Source organism: Rhea pennata, chromosome 1 (genome assembly GCF_028389875.1).
Source record: "Rhea pennata isolate bPtePen1 chromosome 1, bPtePen1.pri, whole genome shotgun sequence".
Lineage (NCBI taxonomy): Eukaryota > Metazoa > Chordata > Aves > Rheiformes > Rheidae > Rhea > Rhea pennata.
In genome coordinates this window covers 93,892,248-93,904,615 of record NC_084663.1, presented here as the reverse complement: position 1 = coordinate 93,904,615, position 12,368 = coordinate 93,892,248, and the positions used below count along the sequence as shown (strand labels likewise).

The 12,368-nt window shown below is 41.6% G+C and overlaps 1 protein-coding gene across 1 annotated transcript in view; it reads right to left on the bottom strand.

The window, feature by feature from the left end:
• DPT (dermatopontin) overlaps positions 1-11,743 on the bottom strand; it is a 29,380-nt gene extending 17,637 nt beyond the window's left edge. The window contains exons 1-2 of the mRNA XM_062595678.1: positions 11,425-11,743; positions 1,320-1,445 (exon numbers count right to left, since the gene is read on the bottom strand). Of these exons, the coding sequence (XP_062451662.1) occupies positions 1,320-1,445; positions 11,425-11,723 (425 nt within the window). The 5' untranslated portion in view covers positions 11,724-11,743. The remainder of the gene's footprint in view (positions 1-1,319; positions 1,446-11,424) is intronic.
• Between the last annotated feature and the right edge of the window lie 625 nt (positions 11,744-12,368).

The following is a 12,368-nucleotide window of genomic DNA, read 5'->3' as shown; positions in this document are numbered from 1 at the left end:
CTGAATACAACAGAATTCACAACAATAACAAAAGAAATCATAGATTATTTCTGTCGTCTCACTGAAAATTCACACAGTAGAGGACTCCAAGAGATAGGAAGAACTGCTTAAAACAGAGAGTGAGTCTTTTTCTAGAGATGGGAAGAGCTGGGGCAGGTATGTAAATAAGCCCACAGGTGCAGAACATCTGTAAGCATTAGGGGCTGAAAAGGGGCCAGAGGAACATTCAAAGATTTTTATAGAGTTGCTGTCATTTAAAATCTTTAAAAATGAAAAGACAACAGTTCTTTTCCTCCTGGCTGCAAGGATACTGAAGTCTGCAAAGCAAGGCACTGCTGTTGTGTTTGGCCATGAGCCAGCCAGCCAAGCAGTAAGACCAGTGGGCATGTAAACATTTTGTATGCATCGCAATTGAAAGTTTACTTTAAAGCCGAATTTTGAAAACAAAGATTCAATATAGATTTTATCCCCCTTTTTCTTCTTTTTTAAAGTGTAAGAAGGTAGTGCTTTCAGTGCCAGTGAAAATAGCTGGATTGATAGCCCTGGAGCCTGAAGTCTTGAGTTCTGTTACACAGAATAGATAGGAGCAATATGAGCTTTCACTACACAGTCTGCTACCGTGCTTCCACCTTGATTTAGAAAGACCACACCTGGGGACAAAGGGAAGCTCATTTTTTTTCCATAGTGTCTATGAGGTTGCCAGCTCCAGCGAGTTGTGATAGCCCGTTGAGAAGAGGTCATCTCTTTGTTGTGCTTGGACTACAATTGGTAGCTCATTTTGACTTAAGGCTTCGAACAGCCTTTAGAGAAGGAACAATTTGTATGTACTATAAAACAGAAAATCTCAAATTCTTAGCCAGAGGGTGGTTTTTCTGAGGTAAATGGAGGGAAGTGCACTAGCATAAGTTATTACAGCACAGTACTGCAGCCCGAAGATGCTCTTACTCCTGTAAATGTGCTGGATAAAGTATTGGAAGTCATATCAAGCTTTTGAAATGAAACTCCCGCTTTGGAGACTGCTCTCATAGTTTCCAGCATAGCTATGCTGCTGCTGGCACCCAAACCAGTTCATTTAGGGCTATCTCAGATGTTTCTCCTGTATTGTGCTGTTTGGTGTACCTGTGCCCACACTTTCTTCCCTTAGCCATGGATCTTCAAGATGCCCATCATCAGAGTGGAAATAACTTAAGCCTGTAAAACACAGTTAACCTTTTCCCAGATAAGAAAGTTCTGACCCATAATGGGCCAAACCGGCAATGACATTTACTGGAATGCTTGGATGATAGAGGCTAACAAGTTTGGTTTCTGCTTGAACTCACCAGCATGAATATGGGCATCTCCGACTATAGCGGCAGCAATAAAATTGCCATTCGCGGTCAAGCACAGATGGAAAATACTGACTCTGGAAACCGGCCACCAGCCCATTGTTTGAACAGGTCTGATACCTAAGAAAAAGGAGAAAGAACAGAACACAATAAGGAAAGCATGAAGTTAGATTCCATAAAAGTTTCAAGTGCTTTCTAAAAGAGCATTGGAAATCTAGGTTCAGGGAGGATGTTAAGGGTTTAGCTCTGTATAGAGAACCAATGATCTGTTACTATATATTGAATAATCATTTTATGTAAGAAATCAGCAGTAGTTAATTAACTATGAATGCCTTAGCATTCATGTACCACTTTACATTTTAAAATACTGTACAAACCGTTTTTTATCATTTAACCATTGCAATATGCCGATGAAGTAAAGAAATTGTTCTGGTTTGCTGTTTTCAAGTTTTTACAAGTTGTGAGACTGACTTTCCATTAACGCCTTTATCATTGACTGCTGGTATTTGGACATTTGGCGTTCACTGGAATCACTTTTTTAACAGTTTCTCTGCAAACAAAAAACCTTTTATGTGAGTTTAACATTTTCTTTTTTCTCTTCTCTTCTCTTCTCTTCTCTTCTCTTCTCTTCTCTTCTCTTCCTTTCTCTTCCTTCCTTCCTTCCTTTTTCTCTTCTTTGCTTCCTTCCTTTCTTCCTTTCTTTCTCAATCACTACTGAGGGGAAGGCACTCTTAACAGTAAGCATTATAAGCTTGTGAAGAAATCATGGTTTGCTAATACTCTTTCACGTGAGGAAATCTGAGACCCAGATTTTATGAAATTATATAACTCACAAGTTTTGTGATGGGATTTTCAAAAGGCAAATCTGCTTCTTCATGTTTTCTGTGTACTGGAGAGTTATGTCATACAATAAATCAGTGGCTTCGAGTAGAGTATATGTATGCTCTCTAAGTATGCAGATACATGCTTCTCTCCCTGCACACCCTACAAGCAGCTGGTCACTGATACCCAAATTAATTCTGGCAGTACTCAGAGTTTGGATAGCTTGCTTCTTTGAGACAAAAGACCAGGAGAGCGTGAAGACGGACAGCACATTCGCTCAGCTGTCCAGCACCCATTCATTGATGCACCCTCCCAGCCTCATTGTCTCCTCACTGGAGAAAATTACAGAAATGCCATTTCTTCCATTTCTTTTCTCCCTTCCTTTGTCAAGGAGAAGTGGCAGCCTAGAGCTCTAACAACAATCCTTCCTTGCGATACTGTAAAATCAAATGCATTGATATATTCAAGAGACACTTCATAAAGAAGTAAATTTATGATGAAAAATATCAAAAATGTTGCTTTAGTTCCATTAAGTGACTTCATAGTTTATTTTAGTGGTTCTGGTGTTCCCAGAAGGGAAAACACATCACCTAACAGCCTTTGACTTTAGGAAAGTCATTCACTCATGCATACAGGTGCTGGTGCACAAGCACTTGATGCAAAAGCTGAAAGCCTGACCAATTTTGACCTGTGAAAGGATGAACTCCCCTGCCTAACTTTAGGCTTCCAGCTTTGAACCAGGGGTCTATTCTCTTCTGTTAGTCTCTTGCACAATCTTCTGTTGTTCAGACAAGTTTATTTACATTTGTTTCCATCCCCATGTCTCCCACATTGCTGGGGCCACACATCCTTGCTGTGCTTTGCAAGGGGCTTTCGAGGCCCTTCAGAGTTAGGCAGTGGTGGGGCTCTGAGTTGCTGTGGTATCATGCCAAGTAAGGCAGTTTGGCTTGCACTCAGAGGACTTCAGTAGGACTTAGATAGGGAGTTGCTCTGTTTTTTTGGCACGTAGGCCACAGGAACATGTGGCTAAGACTCTTTGTAAACGTCTTGGATAGCTTCAGATGACTGGTGTAATCCTGATGGAAAGAAAGTAGATGCATAGAAATACAGATAATGGTTGTACCTGTTGCAAAATGAGCACTTTTCTGTATTCTATGTAAGGTAGAAACAAACTTGTGTCTCTACCTTCTGCCTCTCCCCGTTCCCAGTTATGTGCATTCCCACTGCTTAAGTCCTTGTGCCCCTGGGAGTTTTTCTTTTGCATAGGTGCAATAATGGGAACATTTCTTTCCCCCCTTTTCTCTTGCACTTCTCTAAGGGGCTTTTGCACTGCAGTTTCCCATACCTGCTGACTGGCACCTGATATCCTTGCCCATACATATCTTTGGGCAAGATTCTTCCTCCTCCTTTTCTTTCCTCACCTGCTGACATTCAAGCTAGAAAGTCCTACCTTCTTTCTTCCTTTCCTTCCCTGTAACTGCTTTTTTGTTATCTTGACACTTCTATTAATACACTCCAAACTTAGAGGGAAAGATTCATTTTGAAAAAAATATGAATCAGTCAGAGGTGACTTTCAATTTGAAATTGAAATACTTTACGTTAGCTTGAGAAATTGAAGTGCTATGCTTTAGCTTTGAGAGAATACAAGTTTACTTTTCTTTTGATCTTTCTAATTTTCAAGTCAAATCCACATATCCCTACAAAAATGAAGAGAGAGACTCTCAGAAATTGGGGTATTTATTTGTGAGTTCATATGAAGTCTCTTCTCTTCCCTTCCTCCAACTGGCCTCTTTTCTGCAAGCACAAAGTAGCTCTTCAAGGGTAACAAATATCCTCCCCCCCCCCCACACACACTGTTTTAGACAGATGCTTTGAACTCTAATCTGAAAACAAGCCTTAATTTATAAGATTTTTCTCCTTCTATTATTTTGAATTCACTACTCCTGTTATAACAAATCCTGCAAATCTCTATGGTGAGTAAAACCCAGCAATTCAGGACCTTTGATTTATAGCCAAGTCAAAAAAAATTTGCCTTTTTTGCCACACTCTGTCTGTAGCAGTACTGTAAAAGATAATTCAGAATTCAGAAGTATGGCACTGGATGCAAGCTAGTAAAAGCTTGGGATTGCTAAGAGGAGAGGAAGATACCTTTTAGAAGGTGAGTGTAGATGGGCATGAGAAAGCAGCTCGGACTGTGTGGTATTAAAGTTGGCTATGGACAGGTTGGTTTTTGATATTGGCTGAGATTTTGATGCATCAAGAGCTGTGCTTTGCATCTGGTACTGGGAGATGGGGAGGTGAGCTGACTGGTAGATGGAGGAGAGGGAAGATTCGTGGTGATGAGGGTTAGGTGTTGGTGAATGGAAAATTGTCCTTCCCTTCTTTCTTTTCCATTTTTGAATCATGGTTCTCTGGGACCACAGAAGTCCTTTATACCATTCTGGTACCATACTGAGAATAATGATGTATGCAGGCATCTGCGTGTTTATCCGTTACAGTCTTAAAGCTGAAGGCTTTTTGTATTTTTAGGGAGGAATGTGTTTTGCAATACATGCTTTTTTTCTTTTTCCTTTTTTTTTTTTTTTTTTTTTTTGGAACTCAGAGTAATTGATTAAAAAGTCATGCCAATTTTTTTTTGATTTGTTGCAAATGACTGTGGGGTTTCGTAAAGTAACCTACACAGGCTAATTCTGTCTAGGAGGGGTTGTGTGCAGCAAGTGAAAAGGATATGGTAGCTGAGACTTTCCACAGCCTGCTGCAATTGCTGTGAAAAGCACAGGACTGCAACAAATCTTCTTCTGAGCTGGTTAATAGTTATGATGTCCTTTATACAGCTGAGTTCTATCATGGCAAGCCACCAAAGGGTGCATCTATGCTAGATGCACTTTCAGAGCAAATCATCCTTGTTTACTGATTTTTGAGTCACAAGGGAGAATGATCTTGGAGCAAGCAAAATGAATTTCTTTCAGATGAAACTTGACTGGAGGATGCACTCCACAGCTTGCTTGTGCACCCCAGTCGCCAATGGGCATGTAGTTCATAGAAGCAGACTAGAGCTGGTTTGAAGTAAATGACTCAAAATGTGTATTTGTTTTTTGGTCATCTACACAAACTGTTTCATCCTACAGATCCACTTCAATTTTGCCACATTTTTTGCAAATGTTGATGTAGCCTCAAAGACTAAGTGTATATCTACTTGGCTCAACAACTGCCTGCCAGACTCGAGACAGAATATTGCTTACAGTAGTGCTGGTGTTTTGAACACAGTAGCAACAGTGTTGGTGTCACTTCACAATTATGCCCATATATCCCTTCTGTGCTAGACAGTGCCGTGGGGTGTTGTGCCCCACCTAATGCTGGTGCTATGCTGCAACCCGTCCTTCACGTCCTCTGTCCCTCCCATCCACTAGGGATTAGCTTGAGCAGTGTATCCTCTTGAGCTCAACCCAGAAAGGAAGCCAGTTTGCTACAGATCTCCTCAGGGAGGCCTAAGTTGAGCTGCAGTGGCCGATGCTTTCTCAGCCTTCATTGAACCATAGCACATGGACTAAGCAGCAGGTAGCCCTTATGGTAACTCCGGGAATGCCTCATGCAGGCTGATGCACAGTTCAACCGACACAAGGCCGTGCTGCATTAAGGGCAATTTGTGCCTTATAATAGGGTCAACTGACAGTGTCGTTCTCCACGCTTCCAAAAATCCTACTGTTTTGTAATAGAGCTGACGGCTTCTATAAAAATTGTATCATTATTTGCTCTAAAGCTGCCTTTCTTGGCCTGTCAGAGCAGAATGGATCTGCATTTTATGGAGCTATATCGGACGTGACAAACAGACCCAACAGAAAAAATGTTGCATTCTTGGTCATCTGCAGTCTTTCCTGGAATACCCGTGGGGAGGGGTGGCCTAACCTCACTCAGTGTGTAGGAGCACAGCTAGAATGGAAGAGGCATTTCTTAAATGAGACATTAGACCCATTGATTTCCAACAGTATTGCTTCACCAAAACCTGTTATTTTCAGTATCCAAAACTTAATTTCCTTTTAGGAATGATAATGGAGGGAGACCCTGTCCCGCTGCTCTGGGTTGTTTGTGTAGGGTGTCCTTCCTCTGTGGAATTGTTCATTGCGTGATGGCAGCTAATGTAAAGGTCCGTCTGTGATGGGTGAGAGGCTCAGGCCACTTGACTCAGGCCAGCTGAAACACTGGCAGTCAGACTAAGGGAACTGCTTCTCCACTTTTGGTTAGGCCATGCTGATCTCTAATGCCCACTTCTACAAGGAGTCTTTGGTATCCATTCTGGGGTGGTGAGGCACATGTTCATGCAGTTCCACATGGCCAAAGGCAATCTTACTGTCATCTGCTGTTGTATTTTTCTTTCTCTCATAAGACTCAGATAATCATGAAGGGGCTATCAGTGGCTTTCCTTTCTCCTGTCTGCCCAAAGGGAAGGCAATATCCTAATCCTCCAATTCATTTCTCTCTGAAAGTTGCTGATGAGCCCTCCCTATCCACATAAAAATCCTTCCTCTGAGAAAATACTCTCACTGGCCTCAGTCCACTGCAGCTGTGTTAAAACCTTGTGGCACTATCCCTTTAATATAAATGTAGGCCTGTGAAGAAAATTAACTTGTTTATGTAGATAGCACAAATGAGAACATTTTTAAAGGGCAGCTTGATTATCAGGTTTGGGTAGCACAGCCTCAGATTTGAGACCTGGGATTGGTCAGAGTTTCAGAACAAAAACAGTCCTTCGCAGATGTACCGGGATGTGCTGCCAATGTCTGAACAGGAGGCTCCTACAGACATTTCCTTCCTTTGCTTATGAGTCTGTCTTTGCACTCGCTTATGGGAAATGAAATGGGATTGTGCATCTACTTGAAAGATCTGAACTGTGTGTTTGTGTGTATAAAGAGAAGACAAAAGAGAGTGGAAATGGGAGTGGGGTGGGAGAATCATGTCATCTGTTTTTTTCCAACTCCCATCCAAACGTTTTCTCAAAAGTTTAAACAAGGAGAAGAGGCAGCAATCATGCATTCAGTAGCACTTTGCTAGAAATGTTTCTATTTTATACCTTTTGAATAACTGGGAGTATAGTGGGGATATGGCAAGATTCCATCTATATTATGGGATGAGGGGTATAAAAGAAGCAATTCCTCCTGGAAAGAAAACTTGTTTGCCTTTGACTTGCAAGCTTTTGTTTATTTGTTTACTTAATCCCTGTCCTCTGATACAATCACTTTCAGGCAAGAAAAATACCTTTTCTTGAATATCGCTTTCAAAGATTTGTCTGCAGAGACAACTTTGTAATTGATCTCCAGCAAAGATATGAAGCACAGCCTCACCAGAAATTGCTCAAACCTTACCTTTTCTTAGCTGGTGGAATTTTTACCCAAGGTCAAACTTCCTCCAGAACAAATAGAGCTGAAGACATAGGCCTTATTCTGTTTGAAAAGGTACAATTCCTTACACTGTCATGTCAGATAGCTAGAAGAGATGTTTAGAACCTGGGGATGTCCTGAAGATTTATCCCTGCTCCAGGTATGAGGATTTCCTAATAGTTCAGGAACAGATTCTCCTCTCTCAGAAGAGGGCAGTACTCAGGAGAGGCACTAAGACCAGAATGAAAGTGGCTGGGACAGATTCAATAAAACCTTTGTACGTATGCTTAATTTTAAATATACTCACTGGGTTTTTTTGAGCCAAGAAGGCACCAGTGATCATCTAATCCAATTTCTTGTCAGAATTTCCCCTTTGAGTCTTGTTCACGAGTTTCCCATGTCCATTCCCAGTTTTCCCATGTCCATTCCCATTCAGCAAAACCATAAGAACATGTCTTCAGCAGTGCATGTGCACATATGTTTAACTGCAGGGATGCACTTATTTAGCATAGCACTTTTAGTAAGATGTGTTCTGAAATGCCAGTAGGTAATTTTAGACAGTTTAATTAACAACTGTCATAGCTGATTGATCTTCCCCAATATGATTATGGGGAGAGATGGGGTGCCCACAAGGGCGGTTTTTAGAATACCTGTTTCTCTCCATTGACTCCAGAGGGGAGCACCTTGATTAGGTGTCTCATGTTGATCTGTGTTGTTGCCTTCTTTCTGCTGAATCATTTTTTAAATATCTTTAAGATGCAAAATCTCAAGTGCTTAATCCTGGAAGTCCGTATAATAGTCAGCATTAGTGTGGGAAGCAAACTTATCAAAACCAGCTCTGCAGTGGCCCCCTCCTGTCCAATAGTCTCTTTGTGTTCCCCACAGCCAGTTCTGCTGTTTCCCCCCTAATGCTAATGGCCAAAGAAAATAATGAGTTGGAGACTCTTTCCTCTCTGCTTCTATTCCCACTCCGTTTTCTCTCTAAAGCTTTTCTTGGTTTGTTGTCTTTTCTAAGGAAACATCTCTTGGATTTGTCTCTGTTATGCAGCTGCAGAACACTTAGGAATGGTGATTTGTGAAATGGCACAAACGCCATTTGTCAGAGGTCATTTTTTAGTGTTTCTGCCAGACTAGAGTTTCTGGGACATGTCTGAGAAACTGGAGAAAGTTCAGAGGAGAGCTGCACATATGGACAGAGCTTGCTTAGAAGCTTTGCAATATAGAACTGACAAAGGAGGACGAGAAGAGTGGAGACATGTTCAGCCTGAACAGAAAGCAATGTGAGGGTGCAGGGGTGAGGGAAAGGCATAGCTGCTATATAAATGCAGCTGCCTATAAATAAGTTAAAGAGACTTTGCGAAGAATGTAGGGTACTTGTTCCCATTACTCAGTGAGGGTAAGGCAAGGATTAAAAAGCCTCAATTACAGCAGGGGAATTGTAGGTTACATTTTCAGGAAAATTTTGTGGCTTTGTGTTTTTTTTTTTTTTTTTTGCAGAACAAGCCATGGAGTCTCCCCTGGATGTAATGTGAAGGGTGAGACAAAATTCCCTGCAAGGCAGAGTTGAAGAAGAAATAATATAGTCCAGCATATCCGGATGGGGACTGCACTGGATGGTCCAGCAGAGTGCAGTCTCAGCTGACATGAGTGTAATGTGTTGCTCACAAAGAGATTGATTGGTTAGGTGACTGAGCAGGAACCGGTGATACAGATCACGACTTGTATTTGTGGTCCTACCTACTCTCTTGAGATCTCTCTTGAGATCCTTGTGGATCTCTCTTGAAAACTGTGAGTGGCCTCCAAATAGCACTGAGAGCAGTATGACAAAACAAGGTAAAGAGGTGCAGGCAAAGAGAAATAATTTAAACACTGCCAAGAGAGGAGGTATGGGATTGTCAAAGGTCCCATAGACCACATCCATGCTGTTACATTAATTTGAGATTTGAGCTTGCCCTTGGCCACCTGAGTGGCTATCTGTGGGCCCACGCTTTCCCTCTGGTCCAGATGAGCCCGCTGGATTCTCCGATGGCAGTATTTGGGCACAGTGAGGGACACTGGCTTGCAGCAAGCCTCCCACGTGAAGCACCACATATGCAACCAACTCAGTCCTGTGGCACAGAAAACTGCAGAACACAACCAGCTGCAGCTAGCTAGGAAGTGCAGAAAAAACTAGTAACTAGGAGCACACAGTCACCTTTTCTTCTAAGGAGTTCCCCTTCCCAAATCATTTTGGTATATTTGACACCCCCAAATGAGATAGAAGAAGGAAAGAGTTCTGTATAGAGAAGACAGATAGATGTAAAAGCGTTGGACTGGAAAGATCATATAGGGAAAAAACAACTCCAAAAGCTAGGGAAGAGAGTTAAACAGAATAACACATTCAAGAGGGATTGGAAAGAAATATATTTGATAGAAAAGAGGGCTGCGAGAAAGGCAGTAGGGAAAATACAGGTAAGAAAGAGGACAAAGCAAAAAGATTTTTAAGAGATGAAAGAAGTGAGTTCAGATAATATGCTGAGTATGTACTCATACTAAGCATACGGAGCCTGATGATGAATATGGCTCCATGGTTCAGATAGCAGACGAAAACATTTTGTATAGACTTATGCAGTATCTTGTTTGTAAGAAGTGAACTTGAGCAATTACTGCCAGGGATTTTCAGAAGGAGAATGATGATTTTATTTTGAACAACAAAAAGGTCTCATTTGAAATTATTATGCAATAAGTATAAATTGCATTAGTATATGAAAAAGGAACAGGTAATGCAGTATTACCACAATGTCTTCTTTTCTTTCTGCCTATCTGCCTTCCCCCTTTCTTTTCAGTCTTATTCCAAAATGAAGTATGGGGTCAGTCTTTTTTTCCTTAGCAGTTGCATCAGCCATGGGAATGTATCACATGGTAAATAAAAGAGTATGAATAATTCAGAAAAAAAAATTTGAACCATTTAAAAAGCAGAGGCTTCACATTTCATTTTTAACCTGTTCCCATATAATGTGAAATCTACAAAAATTACATTCATATTTTTGGAGCAAAACTATTTAAAATATTTGAAAATATTCATTTCACTGTGTCCAAGGAGTATTTTGTACAGAGTTTTCCAAATACATGTTCTAAATTTCATGAAAAAATCAGAAGAAAAATAAATATTGGGGTTATATACTACCTAAACATGAAACACCATACTTATTTATTTCCATAAAATATTGTGGCCATAAAATGTGATCACCTTTTGCCTCTAAGCTTGGTAGAGAAATGAATCTTACAGTCAATCAAAACTGACCATATTAGGGAATTTACATGATCTTTTTCTATCATTGTCATGCATATATACACTACTATCATCATTCATGAGCGTGAATTTTTGGCTCCTTAATACCAGCATGACTAGAAAACAGCCTTTAACTGGGCCTGAGCCAAAAAGCTTAGCAACCAAACACAAAAAGAAAGTGCAACACTGAGAAGAAATTTTTCCTAGTGATAAGAGCAGGAGTGCAGAGTCAGGACTTTGAGGATTTGTTCCCCCGTTTAGTCACTGATTCAGTGATGTGTGGCCTTTCAGGAGTGACTTTATCCTCTCCTTGTTAAAGGTTCATGCCTCATTTTCCTCATCTGAGGGCCGTTTTCCAGCTGAGGCTGTGAGTGACCAAATGGCACAGCGTTTATAAAGCACATTGAGACTCTCCAGTAAGAAAATGCTACAGAGAAGGCAAATAGCATCCTGATCACCTCCCATGCATGCGGCATGATTAATGAGCCTGAAGCAGTCATTCGGGGTAGCTAAGCAGATGGCTATGGTAGCGTTAATATGCATTTGCATTGCTGTCACCACAGTATTAGCATACACATTCCACCTCGGGTATCGCGGCTGCACCACGGGCGGAGGGTTTGGGGTGTCCTACCATTCGGTCCCTGCCCTGTTGATCTCTTCCCACCAGCACTCGGTCGGCTCGCCGAGGCTCTGGGCCGCCGGCATGCACGCGTAGTTCCACAGCCTGTCGGAGCCCTCCTTCTTGCTGTAAACGCTCCTGATGGCCACAATCACCTGCCCGTGCGGGCACTGGAAGTTGAAGCCCTGACGGTACACGTTGGCCCATTCATCATTATCTCCGTAGTTATAGGGGCCATAGTAGTAGTCACCATACTGGCCCCACACCACTGTCACCAAAGGCAGAAACACACAGAGAAGGGCAAGGTCCATGTTGACGATGCTTCTGGCTTAGAAATGCCCCACCAGTTCATTGGGCTGGCTCTTTTATATCGCCTCTAACATTTGGCTTCCAGATGTTATGCTTCCAGATCCAAGTGCAATGTGTCATTGCCTAGCAAACCTTCTCTGAGTTACAGACACGTCCAATTACTTTTAAGGTGGAATTCTGCAAGTACAGTAACTCTGCAGGCCATGAAAATGAGGGTTTCTCACAACTGCAAGCTATCTGTGATCCCTTGCTGTAGAGTTACCCTATAGAACAAAATACATGTTGTAATGCATGTGTCACAGACATCCCACTTGTACTCTCGAGAGAGTAGTTCAGTTTGCAAACTACTTTATTTGAAATTAAAGCTCTCTTTGAAGTTGCTATTTCTCATCATTTGTAACATCTGACAAAATGTGATTGTGCCCCCCCCAGCCACTTTTTCTTTAAATATGGGTGAAATGAGTCCATCAGTTCCTAGAAAGATGGAAGTTGGATAAGGCGGGGGAATTTACTACTCTCATTGCAAAAAATCCTATAGACATTTTGGCCTTGTTTGGTCATGGGGGGAGTGAAGCCCAAATGACTGAGAATCCAATGTTCTAGCTTGGCATGGAAACAGCCCACATCGAGAAGCAGGGCACCAGCTT